The sequence below is a fragment of the Cotesia glomerata genome, linkage group LG3 (genome assembly GCF_020080835.1).
Source record: "Cotesia glomerata isolate CgM1 linkage group LG3, MPM_Cglom_v2.3, whole genome shotgun sequence".
In the NCBI taxonomy this organism is placed as follows: Eukaryota; Metazoa; Arthropoda; class Insecta; order Hymenoptera; family Braconidae; genus Cotesia; species Cotesia glomerata.
Window position 1 is genome coordinate 9,019,198 of NC_058160.1, and position 18,889 is coordinate 9,038,086.

The following is an 18,889-nucleotide window of genomic DNA, read 5'->3' on the forward strand; positions in this document are numbered from 1 at the left end:
AAACGGAACTGTCGTCTCAGTAAAATTATATCAACAACTGGCCCCTTCTACTATGAGACAAATTAACAAAACCTAAGAATAGCCTTAAATTAAAAATTCACCGAATTGTTCTCTCAATAATTCAAACCCTTTTCTGCAATTTTCAGTATTACAAACTTGCTTTCAAATTTTCAAAATTTACCTAAATCGCCGCAATTTCTCCTATAGATAATCGCAGCAATTTGAATTATAAATTCGCGCAATAAATAATTAATCAGCAACTGAGACTAAGAACAGATTGTCTTCGTGCGTTCAGTCTTACAATAACTTGCATACCCTCCTATTCTCATTAGAATCAATACGATGGAAAATACTCCCTTCACATACAGTCTTATCATACTGACTCTGCTAGGCCTTTGGCGACCCATCAATTGGCGAGGCTGCAAGTCTTTACTTTACAATACTTACACCTGCTTTATCATCTTCAACAATATTTTCTTCATAACAACTGAGTTTATAGACATAGTTTTATCCAGCAAGACAGTCGACGATTTCACTCAAGGTCTCGCCAAAATGTTGGGAGTCGTCGCTGCAACTGGAAAAATATTTGGAGTTATTATAAACCGTAATTTAATTCTGGAAGCTATTGATGTTTTAAATTTGAAACCTTTTAAAGTCAGCGACGATCATGAAGAAGATATTCTAAAGAAATACGTAAGACTTTCAAAGTAAGTTGACGCTTTCTATTTATATATTAATAAAAAATAATATTTTACAGCTCGAGCGGTTGCAATAAACTTCAAAAAGTTTAGTAACATATTTTTATGTTGCTTTTTACACAGTTGGAGCTGCGGTTATTCTGGAAACCTCAATATCGATTATAGAAATTCCTGGAGTTCTGCCTTACAGGGCATGGTTCCCTTACGATTATACAAAGAAAAATATCTTTCTTACTACTGCTGTCCATCAATTGTATACATTTTTTATTGATACGTGGATTCATGTTGCCTTTGACACCCTTTACGTAGGATCGATGCTGTGCATCTCCAGTCATGTAAGTGTTCTGGAGTATCGCCTTGGAAAAACTGTCTTCGATATGAACAAAATTAATGATTTGGTGGTGAACACTGATGTCGTTAATAATGCATGTAATATTCTCATCGCTCAATGGATTAATCATCATAACGAAGTTTTGAGGTGAGTATAAAAAATTTTATGCGAAATTTAAATCCGATTCATAAATTATAAGTGAAAAAATTATTATTTTATAAAAAATTAAATTTTAAAATTTTATTCTGACAAAATTGTTGGAATTGTTTAAATGTTATGCGAGATACACGTTATTTATTTTTTTATTCAATTATCTTCTTCTATTTATTATTATATTATTACCATCTCTCTCCACAATTTGTGTATTTAAAAATTAATTAATTAAAAATTTTATTTAATAAAGAAGATATTTTTTATTTTTGCTATTTATAATCTCAATAATAATATACTAGCAACCTTGAAGTCACTATGTGACTTGTGAACTATAAATAAATAAAATTTTGCTTTTTTAAATAATGACTTTTGTTAAATTGCACTGTACTTTCTTAAATTTTGACGTTTTTAAAGACATAAGCTCATCCCGATGTTACACTCATCAAGAGCTTTCATTTGAGTACCCACATACATTTTGATGTATACATATATAATATATATAAATACATGAAAAATTGATGTGGGTACTCAAATTAAAGGTCTCGATGAGTGTAACATCGGGATGAGCTTATATCATTAAAAATGTCAATAGTTCACAAGATACAAGGTCAATTCTTACTTATGTGTCTAGAGATAAGTATTTTCGAATGCAGCCTAAATACTTATCATAATAAATTAACTATCGGTGAGAATGATATGAAACTTTGAAAAGGCACAAATTCAAATCAAGATCTTTGCAATGGCACTAAATTTCACTAAAAAAAAACCGATTTTATCATATAACTATCTTGAAGACAAAATTTTTCTTATTCTCTTAATAATATAGATGAAAATTTGAATCTAAAACTGTAGTTTTTTGAATTCTTCTTTTTAAATATATTTTAATCAGGCTGGCAATAGCTTAATCGGCTCGTTACCTACATTTCGAAAAGGTGGGACCAGGGTTCGAATCCGGCACGCACCAATATTTTTCAGTGAATATAAATTAAAAGAATATGTGCGATACATTGCCAGCCTCTGTACTGGCATGGGTTTTCTCTGTGGTTTCCCCATGTTACTATTCCAACAGCCTATAAAAAGAGGTGAAGAATAGGGTAAATGCAGTACAGAAAGCACAAGTCGGTCTACAGCCGCAGTGAAAATAAGGAAAAAATATGTGAATGAGATAAAATATGTGCGAAAATATAAAGTTGATAATAAGGAAAATATAGGAGTGAAACGGGATGTGCTGAGGTCCAACGAACTGAGAATAATTTGAAAGTACCAATCAGCCTTGTAAAAACTAATTCCGGTATACAATTAAAATGTGATTATTATTATTATTTATATTTTAATCTTCGGAGAATTAATTAAAAAAACTGGTTTGATTTTGGACAAATGAAATTTCATAATTTTTGGTTTTTTAATTTTATAAAATTAAAATTTTGAATTTTAATCAATGATTTTAAGATTTATTTTTTAACATTAATTTTTTTTTAAGAAAAAAAATTTTTTTTAATTTTCTGGGAAGGTATATTGAAAAAAAATGAAATAATCACAATTTTATTCATTAGATAAAGTAATTAAAAGTTAAAAAATTAACTGATTGTTAAATTTTTTATAATTAAAAAATTTTTTTTTCAATTTTGAAAAAATATAAATTATTAAAATAAACTGTTGGAATATTTAAATAAAAAATAAAAAATGAAATTTTTTAGATACTCCAGAGAAGTCCATGAAATATTTTCAGGAGCAATATTTCTAAATTATTGTTTAAGTTCAACTCAAATTTGTATAACTGCCTGCAACTTAGCGAATCTTTCCGCAAGTTCGAACGAATTTAAGAGTGAAATGATGTTTTTTATTGCATTGGTAATGCAAATATTTATGATTACTATGGCAGCTCATCAAGTTATCCTCAAAGTGCGTTTTTCATAAGTAAAAAAAAAATCTTTATCTCTTAATCTATTGAAACTTAAAATTATCTTTACCAGTTTGAAGATCTAAATTTCTCAGCGTACAGTACCGATTGGACAAACTTAAACGCAAGAACAAAAAAATCACTTGTCTTCATTATTTTACAAACATTGAAGCCTGTTGTATTTTCACTGGGATATTTTGTTAATTTATCGCTCGAGACATTTGAACAAGTAAGCCAATTTTAAAATAACATTTTTCTTCAGTTTCACCCTTGCTTTTTACAAAAGAAAATGTTTTACAGGTGATTAAATTGTCGTACTCCATTTATAATCTTCTCCAATAAGCGTCCTAGATTGAGAAAATAAATAATTGCTAATTAAAACGATAGTCACTGCTTGATGTAGTGTAAAAATTATATTAGATGTTAAAATTATAAAAAGAGTATTATTTTTATGTATTGTAAGTTTGTAGAAAGCTATTTTAGTCATAAATATACAATATAAAACAAATTTATGATTACTAACTTAAGCTTCAAACAATACTATTATTTTCAACAAAAAAAATTTTTTTTTTAATTCTACCAAGCTCTTTAATTTTCTTTTTTTTTCTATTAGATTAAATAAAACTAGCAACCTTGAGTTGTGGACTATAAATCAATAAAATTTTGCTTCATTAAATTAATGACTATTGTTAAATTGCACTGTACTTTTTTAAACATTGACATTTTTAAAAATATAAGCTCATCCCGATGTTACACGCATCAAGAGCTTTCATTTGAGTACCCACATGCATTTTTGATATATTTTTCATAAATACATATATATAATATATATAAATATATGAAAAATTGAGGTGGGTACTCAAATTGAAGGTCTTGATGAGTGTAACATCGGGATGAGCTTATATCTTTAAATATGTCAATAGTTCACGAGATACAAGGTCATTTCTTAATTATGTGTCTAGAGATAGAGCATTTTCGAATGCAGCCTAAATACTTATCATCATAAATTGACTATTAGTGAGAATGATATGAAACCATAAAAAGGCACAACTCCAGATCAAGAATTTTCCAACGATACCAAATTTAACCATAAAAACCCGTTTTATCATATAAATACACTGGCCACAAAATGTTGTTTATTCTTTTAATAATATAGATTAATAATTTTTTTTTAATTAAAATTAAAAATAAAAACTTAATCAAGACAAACTGAAGAAAATTATCAAACGTTAAATTTCAATTGAAATTGTCTCAATAAAATTCTACTGACAACTGACTACTTCTATTTTACGTAAAATTAACAAAAGCCAGCATTAGCTAACAATTTTCAATGTTCCAATTTGTTCTCTCAATAATTCAAACCCTTTTCCGCAATTTTCAGTATTACAAACTTCCTTTAAACACAAATTTTCAAAATTAACCTAATCGCCGCAATTTCTCTTATAGATAATCGCAGCAATTTGAATTATAAAAGCTACTTAATAATTAATGCGCGACTGATTCCGAAAACAGAGACTTTTTTCCATAGACTCATTGTTAGTTCTAAACCAACCGAGTTTAAAATCAATACGATGGCCGGTTCCATCTTACCCCATAGTTTCTTTATATTGACTCTGGTCGGTCTCTGGCGGCCGCTCGAATGGCGGGGCTGGAAATTTCTTCTCTACAATTCATACAGTTGTTTTGTAGTGTTGACTAATTTTGCATTCACACTTACCGAATTTCTAGACCTAGTTTTAGTGAGCTCCACTGTCAATGAATTCACCAGCAATTTATCAATGATGTTAGCGATGGTCGCTGCTTGCGGAAAAATAGTTGGCGTTCTCTGTAATAGAAGACAAATTATCAGAGCTTTGGAAAACTTGCAAAAAAATCCTTTTAAGCCTCGTGATCAGAAAGAAGAAATGATTCTTCAGAAATTCGCAGATACTAGCAGGTATTTATAATTGATTTTTTGTTTTTTTTTATTAAGATGCGCGGAAAAGAATCTTGAAAAAATTACATTAAAAAATGGATAATTTAGCATTAGAAAATTTATTAATTTTACAATAAAAATATGCCTAGTTTACGGTGAAAAAGCGGGAGGGGGCAAAACGGGTAACTCTGAAAACTTTTTATAAATAAATTTTTTTTCTAAAGTCTCAAAATATTAAAAAATATAGTTTTGTGTCATTTTTTTTAATTAAAAGAAGAAAAAAATTTTTTTATTTGAAAAAAATTTTTTTTTAATTAAAATTTATCTTTTTGAATTTTTTTTTTTAAGAAACTTGAAAGAAATATTTTTTTAAAAAGTTTTTTTACTTTTGAAGAATTGACATCATTTTTTGTCAACATAATATTATTTATAACGCAATAATTACATTTTCATACCTGTAAATTTAAGTCTTTTTTTGTAAGCATAAAATTTACATTAAAAATGCAAATTTTGCATCACTATTTATGTAATTTTCATAGATAATTTTTTTCCGTGTAATAGTGACTTAGAAAATTATCGAACAAGGCGATAAACTCCAAAAAGTTTTATAACCCGTTGCTATTGGATATTTTTGACAGTAGGAGTCACAGGAATTTCACTGACCGGAATAATGGAAGCGAAGTTACCTGATGTGCTGCCTTACAGAGGGTGGTTGCCTTTTAACTATTCCCAGCCAAGCGTTTACTTAATGACCGCGAGTCAACAGATGGTAACATTCTTCATAGGATGCTACGTCGACGTCGGCTTTGACACTTTGTTCCCCGGAATGATGCTCTACGTTTCTGCGCAAATAAGTATTCTGGAGTACCGGTTCAAAAATGCTGTAAAAATTCTTCATGAATTGGAAATAAATAATTCTGGCTCTAATCTAATAAAAAATTCAGAAAAAATTCTTATTGGCGACTGGGTTGAGTGTCACAATTCTGTGCTCAGGTTTTTTAAATTTTTATTTCAATTTAAAATTAAAAATGTTATTTCTTCTTTAAAAGTTAAATCATAAAAAATGAGAATGTAAAGAAAGAATACAAACCCGTTGTATATTTTTTATCAAAATTAAATTTTGTAGACTGAAAAACAAATTTTATTATCAAAATTTAAATTATTTTTGACAAGAAAAAAATTTTTTTTCTTTCATTTTGAATTTTTCTTATCATTTCTTAAAATTTAATTTTTTTTTTATTATTATACTTTAGGTTATAATTACGTTGACTGAAGAAAATTTCATAAATCTATTTCTTTTTTATTTCTTCATAACCTTTGTTTTTGGATTAACTATCATAATCAATATTTATTTTACCTCAAATCCTATTAAATAAAAATTATAAATATATTTTTAATTCAATCTCTATTTCTTCTTAAATTTTTATTGAAAATAATTAGACCCCAGGATAATTTTCAAATTTTTCTAAATGAAAAAAAAATTTTCCTATTAAAATTTTAATTATTTTTGACAAAAAAATTTTTTTTTTCTTTAATTTTGAATTTTTCTTTTTATTTCTTCTTTAAATTTAATTTTTTTTCTCATTATTATATTTTAGATCGTAATTACATTGACTGAAAAAAATTTCATAAATCTATTTCTTCTATATTTCTTCATCACCTCTATTTTTGGATTAATTATCAAATTATCATCATCAATATTTATTCTATATTAAATCCTATTAAATAAAAATTATAAATATATTTTTAATTTGGTCTCTATTTCTTCTTAAATTTTTATTAAATATAAAAATATTTTCTTATTTTTTAATAGCAAAAATTTTCAAGTTTTTCAGATTACATCTACGGAATATTCGCGACGCCTGTTTTCATCCAATATTGCCTGAGTTCAGTGATATTATGCGCTACTGTCTACAGTCTTTCAACCATCCCAGCGTTTACCTTCGAATTTATAAGCTGTATTGTTTACATAATCACCACGGTGCTCCAAATATTTTTGGTCTGCATGTCGGCGCATCAGGTGACGCTTCAAGTTAGTTGCAATTTATAATTCCACCCTAAAGATATTTTTTTTACTTATAATTATTATAAAGTCTAAGTAAAAAACACTACCTTACCTTTTTTGAAATTTTTAATTATTATTAATAATTAATTTGAAGTTTGCAGATCTGAACGACGCTATTTACAATACTGACTGGTTCAAGTTGAGCAATAGCGCTCAAAAATCGATTATTGTTGTCGCTTTGAAGACTTTCAGGCCAGTTATTTTTATGTCTGGCGGTATTATTACTTTATCACTTGAGTCGTTCAAAAGTGTAAGATTTTTTCTTCTTTACCAATTTTTATTAAAGAAATTAAAACAAAAAAAATTTTTTTTAAGATAAATTATTATTTTTAAATTGTAAAAATTTAATTAGTATTTTTAAATAATTAAATTTTTCATTTTTATAGACTTGAGTTTTTTTTAATTTAATTTTTTAAACACTTTTAATTTCTTCTGATTAAAAAAATTGAAAAATTCTTAATTAATAAATTTAATTTTTATTTTTCAGGTAATTAAACTGTCTTACTCTATTTACAACGTTCTTCAACAATCGTAATATTTAAATTACAATAAAATAATAATAGTAAAAAAATTAAATGTATTTTAGATCAATATAAAATATTTTTTTTTGAAATCTATTTCTTCTTAAAAAAGTAAACAAAATAAATATTTGTCTTTAGTTAAGAACTTTTCAGTCCAAGATATTGAATTACAATGACTACCGACAATGTCTTCATCGTCGGCAATTTAATCGATTGTAAAATTACTAAATTATCTGAGCAATTTTCTAACATCTTCATTAGAAGCTATTACGATTACCATCAATAATTCATGATCAATATTAAGAGAAACATACAATGTCTTCTTACCATTATTATCCAACAGCCAGTATGTCGCCAAAAAGCTTGGGGTAAACTAACATTTCCCTCGTCGCAAATAAAACAAACTCTTCCTCACAATGGATATTCTACCAGAGTGTTTCTTCATATTCACGTGCATAGGTCTCTGGAAGCCCGCGAGCTGGACTGGCGGGAAATCTATAGCCTACAACTTTTACACACTATTGATGACTTTGATACCGAGTTTGTTTGTCATCTCGGGATTCTTTGACTTGATTCTTCTGACTTCAGATATCAGTGAAATTATTGACAACGTTTTTTTGGTACTTACCATTATGGCGGGCTGTGGAAAAATGATCAGTGTTGTTGCAAATAAAAATAAAATTTCTAAAATTTTTAATTCGCTGCAAACAAAACCACTCAAGCCTCAAGATGATGAAGAAATTATTATTAATGATCAGTATTATAAAATTACTAGGTAAGTTTTTATAAAAATTACTAATAATTAAATATTATCTATATTCTTAAGAGAATAAGCAAAATTATGTGGCCAGTGTATTTATATGATAAAATGAGTTTTTATGGTTAAATTTATCGTTGGAATGTATCGTTGGAAAAGTGTTGACCTGAAGTTCTGCCTTTTTATGGTTTCATATCATTTCATCAATAAATTTATGATGATAAGTATTTAGGCTGCGTTCCAAAATGCTCTATCTCTAGATACATAATCAGGAAATGACCTTGTATCTTGTGAACTATTGACATTTTTAAAGATATAAGCTCATCCCGATGTTACACTCATCGAGACCTTTCATTTGAGCACCCACATCATTTTTTCATATATTGATATATATTATGTATATATGTATATATGAAAAATATATCAAAATGCATGTGGGTACTCAAATGAAAGCTCTCAATGAGCGTAACATCAAGATAAGCTTACATCTTTAAAAATATCAATAATTAAAAAATGACCTTGTATCTTGTGAACTATTGACATTTTTAAAGATATAAACTCACCCCGACATTACACTCATCGAGACCTTTCATTTGAGTACCCACATCAATTTTTCATATATTTATATATATTATGTATATATTATATATGAAAAATACATCAAAATGCATATGGGTACTCAAATGGAAGCTCTTTATGAGTGTAACATCGGGACGAGTTTATATCTTCTAAAACATCGATAGTTAAAAAAGTACAGTGCAATTTAACAAAAGTCATTATTTAATAAAATAAAATTTTATTTGTTTATATTTCACAAGTCACGGCAGTCACATAGTAACTGCAAGGTTGCTAGTTTTAATTATTAGTGAAAAAAAAATTTTTTTTCAAATTAATAATTTTTGTTTTAATTAAAAAAAATTAAATAGTTAATTTTTAACTTCCCGCTAAGAAAATCGAAGATTTTCAAAAATCGGGAAGTTATTGTTTTCACCCCGTTTTGCAAAAATCGAGTTTTCATCAGATCTCGACGTTTGAAGGTCACAGGAAGCTTCCCTGACTATCCCCGCGAGGTTGTCATTGTGTCTGTATGTGTGTGTGTGTGTGTGGGTGTGTTTTTTTTTTTTTTTTTTTTTTTTTTTTTTGTAAAGAGGTACGAAAAAAGATCTTCAAAAGACACCGGTATCGTTAACTCTGCCGCCCATCTTCCGGCAGATATCGATAGTCGGTAGTGTGGAGATTTTTACCCACTAAAAAAAACATTCCTCTTCCCCTCTCCCCTAGATGGTACGGGGAGGACTGGATTGGAACCGCGTTAGCATTACTTCAATCCAGTCGTGCTGCGTCTCACTACGCCTACTCCTGGCTACTGGTCCCTTTCTGCGATTTTGTCTTTCAGGAGGTGCTGTGCATAAACTGCAACAGCTGACCAGTTTTCCTCTTGTTTGATCATATAGGTCACCAGGCTTGAGGGGGAGAGCCTGGTGCCTATGATCTCTTCGGTGCTTTTTCTGTAGTCCTTCCATCGAGCACACTCGAAGAATGTGTGTTCGGCGTCGTCGATTTTATCCGGGCAGTATTTGCACGTTGGTGTGCTGTGCAAACCCATCTTGAAAAGATAGGCATTGAACTGCCCATGTCCCGTCAATAGCTGGGTCAGGAAGAAGTCCGTATCCCCGTGCTTCCGAGAGAGCCAGACGTTGATGTTTGGGATCAGGCGCGCCGTCCATCTGCCCGTCTCTCCCGATGTCCATCGGTCCTGCCACTCTTGCTGCGTTTCCGCCTTTATCCTCGTTCTTGCGTCCTTCATGTTATCATCACTGTCTTTAGCGTCATAGAGTTTTGCTCTTTCGAACGTTAATAGGTCGATGGGCGCGGCTCCTGCAATGACCAATACAGCCGCTTCGGAAACTGTGCGGTAGGCGCAGGCAACCCTGAGAGCGCCTCGCCGCTGTACTGCTGCGATCTTTCGCCAGTAGGTCTTCTGCTTTAATATGTCTGCCCATATCTCCGCTCCATAAAGCAGTACCGAGTGGACTGCTTCTAGAAGAACTCTTCTCTTTTTTGTTCTTGGTCCCATGGTGTTGGTCATAATTCTTGCTAAGCTAGACACATTCTTGCTGGCTTTCTTGCATGCACTGTCGAGGTGTTCACGGAAAGATAGTTTCTCGTCTATCATTACCCCTAGATACCGCAGGGCCCTTGTTGACGTCAGCGTTGTTCCTCCCATGTCCATAGCGAATGGTTTTGGAAACCATTTTTGACGGGTCAAAACGACCATCTCGGTTTTCTGTTTGGCGAGTTTCAGGTGATGCTTATCGAGCCAAGTCTCGACGGTGTCGACGGTTTCCCGAACTAGCAGTTCGGCCTCTTCCACGCTGTCCGCCACTATAGTGGCTGCAACGTCGTCTGCAAAGCCTGTTAGCTCTACTTGCTCTGGCAACGGGATTTCAAGAAGCTCTTCGTAGTCTGCGTTCCATAGATCAGGCCCCATTATTGAGCCTTGCGGCACGCCAGCCGTTATGGCGTATTCTTGTGGGCCTTCAGTAGTTTCCACTATTAGCTTTCTATCGTCAAGTTAGTTGTCGACTAGTGCCAGATTTTCTGGCTCCGCGTCAAACTTGTGCTCCAGAGCGTCTAAAATTGTCTCCCCAATTTGCGCTGTTAAATGCGTTTTTGACATCTAGCGTGAGGAGAAGACATACTTTACGAGCTTTGAGGCTACCAGACCATGCTTGTGTTGCTGTCTTTATGACTTTCTTGATCGCTCCGACTGTCGAATGACCTTTCCGGAAGCCATGCTGGTTGGTGGCAAAACCTCCAGCACGGTCGATGTCGTCGCGAAGTCTCCCTTGTATGAGCTTCTCGAGCAGTTTTCCAGCAATGTCTAGCATACAGAGTGGTCTAAACGACGAGTGTGTGTGTGTGTGTGTGTGTGTGTTTTTTTTTTTTTTTTTCCCCTTAGGGGGGGGAATCCTTTTTACGGATTCTAGGCGTAGCTGTTTGGCCTGGATATGTGGCGACTCGACGCAGCGTCAAACTAAAACTCGACGCTAACGCCCCTACCCACTAAACCCTAAACCCCTTTCCCCTGTGTGTGTGTGTGTGTGTGTGTGTGTGTGTGTGTGTGTGTGTGTGTGTGTGTGAAAGTATGTGTACCACTTATAACTTTTGAACGGCTCATCTGATTTTATCGCGGTTAGTGCCATTTGAAAGGGCTTGGCCAAACTTAGATTTTGAGTATAATTATATATGGACTGATTCGGATGAGTAGATTCTGAGAAATCCTAAAAAAACTAAGAAAAAAAATTTTTTCAAATGTGGTTTTTTTGGATAACTTTTAAACGGCTCCACCGATCGATTTCAAAAACTAATCAGCTCTAGACATAGAACTCTAAAAAACCATGTCGATCGCCACCAAGCTGGTCGAAATCGGTTAATTCGTTCGAGAGATATCGTGAACGAAAGAAAACCAAAAAAAGTGTTTTTTCGAAATTACTCGGAAATTTTTGGTTCGATCAATCAAAACCTGAAAATTCTTCATGATGCTAATAAAACTGCGTCGAATGCCGCCAACCGCGTGAAAATCGGTTGATCCATTCAAAAGTTATTGCGGTTTGAAAATTCCAAACTAGTGTTCTATGAAACTTCTATCAGACTTTTGAGCTCGAAGAGCTTAAATGCATAGAAATACTATCTCTTTGAGCTCATTGAGCTCAAAATATCACATAAATTATATTTTGAGCTCAAAAATCTCAAAAACGTCACAAGTACAATTTTAAGCGCCCAGGTATGGAATTAGCGGGAAGTTGCAGGGATGGCCTTTAGGGTGAACCGTTTTACTAATTTTTTTAATAAAAATTAGTGTCTTATTTAGCTGCAGTTTTGATATTTTTTTTTCTATTTCAATAAAATAAAATAAAAAATTAAATTAATTGAATAAAATAAGATTTATTACATTTTGTTACTCAACAATGACTGGAGTGGGAGTAACGTTGTTTGTACTTGGAAAAATGCTGGAAAATGGACCAAAAAAGATGCTCCCGTATAGAGGATGGTTTCCTTATAATTACTCTCATCCATTATTGTATTCCTTATCCGCTGGCCAGCAAGCGCTGACGATGATCATCGCCGGAGCGGTCAACGCAGCGTACGATACATTTTTCCCTGGAGTGATGTTCCTCGTTTGTGCCCAGGTAAATATATTCAAGCATCGTTTCAAAGTCATGCTGGATTCCCTGGAAATGGAAAATTATTATGAAAAAATCAACAAAAATCACAAAGTCGACCATAGAAAAGTTAATTATGTATTCAGCGAATGCGTCAGACATCACATTTCTATTTTCAAGTAATTGAATAATGTCATTTTTTTACTAATTCTGTATTAAAAATTGTAAAATTTTTTTTTTTAGATTATTCGACGATATCAGCAAAGTATTTTCCACTATTATATTTGTTCAATATTCTGTTGGATCAGTGATTTTTTGCACGAGTATTTATCGCATGTCGGACATGGATGTAATGACAATAGAGTTTGTCTCGAATATTTTTTATATTGGGAGTATGCTGTCGCAAATATTTTTACTTTGCGTTTCTGCGAATCAAGTGACCTTAGAGGTAAGCTTAGAAAAAATAAATTATCTTAATAAAAGTATAAAATGTAATATTATAAAAAATAAAACCAATAAGTAGAAAATAATTTTGAATGAATTTATAATAAAAAAAAATTTTGTAATAAAATTGTAAATATTTTATCTATGATACTATTAAAAATATTTATTTTTAATTTTTCTAAAGGAAAATTATTATGAAAACATATTTTTTATCTATATAAAATAAAATTTTTTGCTAATTACTCTATTTTTACTTCAAATTTATTAAAAATTATTTTCTTTTTTAATTCAATTAGCTATTAAAAATTTTTTTTTTTTTTAAAACAATAATTAATCTTCAATATTTTTAATCTAATTAAAAAACAGAAAGGTTAGATTGTAATTTTATACTTCATTAAAATATCGATAATATAAATTAAAATATATAAATTAATAAATAAATTTATAAATAAGTAATTTGAATTAAAAAAGAAAATTATTTTTTATGCAACTTATTAAAAAAATTTTTCCAGTTCCAGGATTTAAATACCGCGTTGTATGACAGTAAATGGTTCGCAGTTGACAATAACGCTCGCAAGTCCTTAATAATAATGATGATAAATTCTCAAAATCAAGTAACTTTTACAACCGGACACATAGTTACACTTTCACTTGACTCATTTACAAGCGTAATGCCTCAAATTATCCTTTTTCAAATGATCAACAATTAAATATAAAATATTAAATAAAAAATTTCTTCCAGCTGGTGAAACTCTCATACACAATCTACAACGTCCTCCAGCAATCATCTGAATGAACAAAAAATTATTTGTTAAAATTTGTTGAATAGAATCAAAAAAAAAATAGTAAAAAATTTCAGACCTCCAAATTTAAGCAATTAAAAATTAAACAATTTTCATTTTAAAACAAAAAAATTGACTGAGCGTCAGCTAAATAGAAGCGATCCTTTCTCTTCGGAGATTCAAGTGCAACTGTCGCATCCCTTATTTTATTATTCACCATCGATCGCCAGCACAAACGAACTCGCGAGTATATTTTTTAAAAATTTATTCCGCAAACTTAAACTTTTATTCCCGTCACAGTAATTTAAAATTCACTTGCGACAATGTTTTTCCTTTCTTTTCGACTATTTATATCTCTCATAATAAAATTATTTTATCTATTATACAAAATTTAATTCGCAACATTATAAAGTCGATTCAAACCCCTTATTTTCCACGGATGTCGTTGTGTTAGTTGGAAATATAAAATTTACCTCTTGCTATTTATATTCATCCCTTTGTCTAGTCCCATCATTTTTAGATCTCTAGACATTGTGGAGTCAATTCCCCTCATTGTCATTGTTATCCGGGAATTTAAAATTCACCACGTTGACATTTTATTTCAACTCTTACTTCTATTTCTGTAAAAGCTCCCACTTTTTCCACAGCAGCTAATAAATTAAACATTTACATTTATTAAAAGCTGAAAGACAGTAAGGTTCTTTGTTTCCTCACTCCTCGACATGGACGTTCTCCAGGAAAACTTTTCAGTCCTGTGCTACCTGGGGGTGTGGAAGCCGCTCAATTGTTCTGGCGTAGCCTCTTTCTTATACAATTTATACACTCTTCTGATCGCAGCAATGTCTCACACGATGTTATTCACCCAGATTTTAGACCTTATCATTAGCACCAAGACAATAAGCGACTTTACGAACAACATCTTCATAGTGTCGGCGATTCTTACTGGATGTTTGAAAGTATATCGATTCATACGGAGTCGCAATACTTTTATTTATATTATCAATAGTTTAAAAAGAGGAATTTTTAAACCAGCGAATCAAAATGAAATTATCATCTGGAATAATTATGCACGATTAACCAGGTATTTATTTATATTTTAATTATTAATTTAATTTTTTTCAGATTTTCTATTTTTAGGTAGATTTTTTTAGTAATTTATATTATGATTATTAAATAATTTTTTTGATTTTCTAAATTATTCCTCCGTTTTTTATTAATTTTTCAGGATAATCATATGATAAAATCGGTTTTTTTTTTTGTGAAATTTAGTGTCATTGCAAAGGCCTTGATTTGAATTTGTGCCTTTTCAAAGTTTCATATCATTCTCACCGATAGTCAATTTATTATGATAAGTATTTAGGCTGCATTTAAAAATGCTCTATCTCTAAATACATAATTAAGAAATGACCTTATATCTTGTGAACTATTGACATTTTTAAAGATATAAACTCACCCCGACATTACACTCATCAAGACCTTTCATTTGAGTACCCACATCAATTTTTCATATATTTATATATATTATATATATATGTATATATGAAAAATATATCAAAATGCGTGTGGGTACTCAAATGAAAGCTCTTGATAAGTGTAACATCGGGATGAGCTTATGTCTTTAAAAACGTCAATATTTAAGAAATGACCTTCATGTATCTCGTGAACTACTGATATTTTAAGAGATATAAGCTCATTCCGATATTACACTCATCGAGACCTTTCATTTGAGTACCCACATCAATTTTTCATATATTTATATATATTATATACATGTATATATGAAAAATATATCAAAAAGCATGTGAGTACTCAAATGAAAGCTCTTGATGAGTGTAACATCGAGATGAGCTTATATCTTTAAAATATATATTATATATTTATGTATGAAAAATATGTCAAAAATGCATGTGGGTATTCAAATGAAAGCTCTTGATGAGTGTAACATCGGGATGAGCTTATTTCTTTAAAAACGTCAATATTTAAGAAATTACAGTGCAATTTAACAAAAGTCATTATTTAAAAAAGCAAAATTTTATTTATTTATAGTTCACAGGTCACAGCAGTCACATAGTGACTGCAAGGCTGCTAGTTTTTTTTTATTAGTGTAGTTTTTTAAAATTACTACACAAAATTTTTTACATTTTATTTATTAACTTCTTTTCTTTAATAATGGTCCAAAATGAAATTTTTTTTCTTCATAAGCCTTGTGGATAAAAAAACAAAAAGAAAATATTTCCAGACTTGTCACGATAGCAGCGACAACATCTCTTGTAATAGGACTGATTGTAATGTCCTACGCACTCTGCTCATTCAACATTCCAAGAAAACAATTACTGTACCAAGCCTGGCTGCCTTACAATTATACATCTCGGCCGATTGTCTACTGGGTGTCATCGATGGAGCAGCTCGTTACAGTTTACATTCTCGCCGGAATAAACTTTTCATTCGACCTGATTTTCTTCGGAACAATGCTGAACATTTGTGCACAAATAAAAGTTCTGAAGCTTCGATACAAAGTTGCTTTGTCGCAATTCTACTCTGTTGATTCCAACAACAATGACATACTCGAGCTAAAAGATGTCAGCAAACTTATTGCTGAATATACGACATCACATGAGTCAATAATAAAGTAAATTTTATTGCTCAAAATTTATTTTTCATTGTATTAATTAAAAAAATTTCGAACAGATTATTCAATACGGCTCACCATTTATTTTCTACAATTGTCACCATCCAATACTGCACCAGCTCAGTCGCATTTTGTACAAGTGCATTTAATATTACAAAAATGAAATTTTTCTCTTTTCATTTCTTCTCGACTGCGCTTTACATCAACAATGTTATGATTGAGCTATTCATACTCTGCGTTTCTTCCAATGAAGTAACACTTCAGGTAACATTGAAATTTTTCTCAACAGTAGCAACTAGCAGTTCATTTTTTTACTCGCAAATTCTACTGAAGTAACAAAAAAAATTTTTTACACAGAAAAAAAAATGTTCTTGAATCAAGTAAATAATTTTGAAGAACTTAATCTTCTTGGTTTGAGTAGAAAAATTCTTAAACTAATAATTTTTTCTTGATTTAAGAAAATTTTACTTGATTTAAGAATTTTTCGTCTTGATTCAAGACAATTTACTTCTTCAAAATTATTTGTTGGTTAGAGGATTTTTCTCTCGATTTGCTATTTATTTGATGAAGAAATTTTTTATTAATGCAAAAATATATTTAAAGTTTGCAGATTTAGGCAAAGCTTTTTATGATTGTCAGTGGTATGCGATAAATAATGCCAACAAAAAATCACTTGGAATAATGATAACTAACACCGTAAAGCCAATTTACTTCACTTGTGGTTATATTATCCATTTATCACTCGATTCTTTTACGAGCGTAAGTAAAATTTATTTTAAGCTAATCAAACATTAAAAAATAAAAAATATTTATTTAAAAATTATATTTTGACAGGTACTCAAACTTTCTTATAGTATTTACAACGTCCTTCAAAGTTCATCATAAATACTTGTAGTCAATTTTTGTTTTAACTTCAAAATTTTGTTTTTGATTAGTACCAAAAATAATTATTACTCACCATGAAGTTCTGTCTTACAAATTAATTTTTCAGCGAGCATCTGTGGATCTCAGAAAAAATTTTTTATGAAGTTCAAAATTATCTGACGTGTCTATTGTGTAAATAATTAGTAATTAAAAAAATGAACATAATTAATGCAAGTTAAATAAAAATGATCAATAATTAACAATTTTTAATTATTATAAGCACTGATTTTAATTAGTCTAGTCGAGAAGTGAGTTTTCTGCGAATAATCGTTAGCCACCTCTTTAAAATATGGCGATTGGTGCATTGGATTCAGAATTTTATTCTGAGTAAGAGGTACTCTTTAATTTTTCAGCCATTAAAAATTTCATTTGTTATAAACAAAAAACGAAAAGAAAAAAAGGTAGTCTCCATTTTGTAGCTATAACTTCAGAAATATTAAAGATATTTCAAATTTGAAAAAAGATCCTAAAAGAGGAAAAAATTTTAGTAAAATAAGTCTCGACTCCCGGAGTTGTATAGCTCTATTATTTATAATTTTAATTTAACGGTGAAAATTGGGCTCCGCGCGACCTTTTCGCTGCCTAGACGTCGCCGCCAAGCAAAGTATGCAACACAAAATAATTTTTCTATAACACTCAATATCAATTTAAAAATCTGAATAAATTATAGTGTCATCTAGACACTTGATGGAATATAGCCCCGCCAAAAAAAAATTTTTAGCTTGATTTTTGTTTAAGTTATTCAATTGTTAATTAACTAATTTTTCGTAGACTTGAGTTTTCATAAAATCTCTTATAAATGTTTAAAAAATGTGTCTATAAATTTTTTTTCTTTTGGGAGCTCTTGTTATATGAATAATGAACAAGACCGCGTAGTAAAAGTTTATAAAAGTTTTTTCATTTGTTTATAATGATTTTTCAAAGTTATCAAAAATTGAAATATCCGGCTAATGTTATAAAAAAAATTTTTTTTCCTAAATTTTTAATTTTGGTTGTTTTTGTATTGATATATTGCGTCTAGTAGCTTGGCTAAAAAATTTTTAACATTAATTGTTTAAAAATTTGTTATAAACAAATAGACAAATTGAATATTTTTGAAATTTTTTTTTTGCTATATTATTGTCTTAATAAAATAATGATTTTTAAAAAAAAATTTTTTTCTTAAAAAAATTTTTTAATTGTTTATAATGATTTTTTTCATTTATCCACCATTTAAATTATTTATTAAGAAATAATTTTTTTTTTAAATCATCATTTACAATTCTCAATATAATTATGGAAAAAATTTTTTTTTTATTTAAATTTCCATTGTTTATAAACAATTTGTTATAAACAAATTTTCATTTTCATAATATTATTTTTCCGTAGAGAGGGATAGAATAATCTAATGAACACAGTTGCAGGAGCAGCAGCACTATATGGAGTGGAAGTTTGGGGTTGGGGGGAAGCAAAAGAGATCGAGAAGGTACAGGGAAGATTTTGTAAAATGGCACTAGGGGTCAATAGGAATACCCCAGGATATATTTGGAGAGCGGAAACAGGAGTGCAGAACATAAAAGTAACGATGAGGGAGAGAGCTGCTAGATATGTGAAGGATGTGCTGG

The 18,889-nt window shown here is 30.2% G+C and overlaps 3 protein-coding genes and 1 long non-coding RNA gene across 4 annotated transcripts; 3 read left to right on the top strand and 1 right to left on the bottom strand.

The window, feature by feature from the left end:
* Positions 1-173: 173 nt before the first annotated feature.
* On the top strand, positions 174-3,551 carry LOC123260533 (odorant receptor Or1-like). The gene is made up of 5 exons (XM_044721671.1): positions 174-707; positions 787-1,176; positions 2,880-3,084; positions 3,156-3,311; positions 3,383-3,551. The coding sequence occupies exons 1-5, from the start codon at positions 343-345 to the stop codon at positions 3,422-3,424; spliced, it is 1,158 nt and encodes a 385-aa protein (XP_044577606.1). The 5' UTR covers positions 174-342; the 3' UTR covers positions 3,425-3,551.
* LOC123260535 lies at positions 2,036-7,242 on the bottom strand. The gene is made up of 6 exons (XR_006508470.1): positions 7,115-7,242; positions 6,939-7,054; positions 5,684-5,839; positions 4,800-4,907; positions 3,153-3,429; positions 2,036-2,252 (listed from the first exon to the last, which is right to left on the bottom strand). It is a non-coding gene; the product is annotated as an uncharacterized LOC123260535 (long non-coding RNA).
* LOC123260531 (odorant receptor 46a-like) lies at positions 4,322-7,630 on the top strand. The gene is made up of 5 exons (XM_044721670.1): positions 4,322-5,018; positions 5,601-5,990; positions 6,825-7,029; positions 7,157-7,312; positions 7,550-7,630. Exons 1-5 carry the CDS (start codon positions 4,654-4,656, stop codon positions 7,595-7,597), a joined length of 1,164 nt encoding a protein of 387 aa, XP_044577605.1. The 5' UTR covers positions 4,322-4,653; the 3' UTR covers positions 7,598-7,630.
* A 210-nt stretch (positions 7,631-7,840) lies between these two features.
* Positions 7,841-17,454, top strand: LOC123260513. The gene is made up of 10 exons (XM_044721638.1): positions 7,841-8,358; positions 12,287-12,685; positions 12,750-12,954; positions 13,463-13,618; positions 13,693-13,743; positions 14,422-14,813; positions 15,972-16,361; positions 16,421-16,625; positions 16,965-17,120; positions 17,196-17,454. Exons 1-10 carry the CDS (start codon positions 8,000-8,002, stop codon positions 17,244-17,246), a joined length of 2,364 nt encoding a protein of 787 aa, XP_044577573.1. The 5' UTR covers positions 7,841-7,999; the 3' UTR covers positions 17,247-17,454.
* The last annotated feature ends 1,435 nt before the right edge of the window (positions 17,455-18,889 follow it).

Excerpts from the sequence above, each read along its gene's own strand:
- LOC123260533 (XM_044721671.1), top strand. The coding sequence starts at position 343 with ATGGAAAATACTCCCTTCACATACAGTCTTATCATACTGACTCTGCTA. Across the intron at positions 708-786 it reads AAATACGTAAGACTTTCAAA|TTTAGTAACATATTTTTATG; the intron begins GTAAGTTGACGC and ends AACTTCAAAAAG. Across the intron at positions 3,312-3,382 it reads CGCTCGAGACATTTGAACAA|GTGATTAAATTGTCGTACTC; the intron begins GTAAGCCAATTT and ends AATGTTTTACAG.
- LOC123260531 (XM_044721670.1), top strand. The coding sequence starts at position 4,654 with ATGGCCGGTTCCATCTTACCCCATAGTTTCTTTATATTGACTCTGGTC. Across the intron at positions 5,019-5,600 it reads AAATTCGCAGATACTAGCAG|TTTTATAACCCGTTGCTATT; the intron begins GTATTTATAATT and ends AACTCCAAAAAG. Across the intron at positions 5,991-6,824 it reads TGTCACAATTCTGTGCTCAG|TTTTTCAGATTACATCTACG; the intron begins GTTTTTTAAATT and ends AAAATTTTCAAG.
- LOC123260513 (XM_044721638.1), top strand. The coding sequence starts at position 8,000 with ATGGATATTCTACCAGAGTGTTTCTTCATATTCACGTGCATAGGTCTC. Across the intron at positions 8,359-12,286 it reads CAGTATTATAAAATTACTAG|ATTTATTACATTTTGTTACT; the intron begins GTAAGTTTTTAT and ends GAATAAAATAAG. Across the intron at positions 12,686-12,749 it reads CATCACATTTCTATTTTCAA|ATTATTCGACGATATCAGCA; the intron begins GTAATTGAATAA and ends TTTTTTTTTTAG.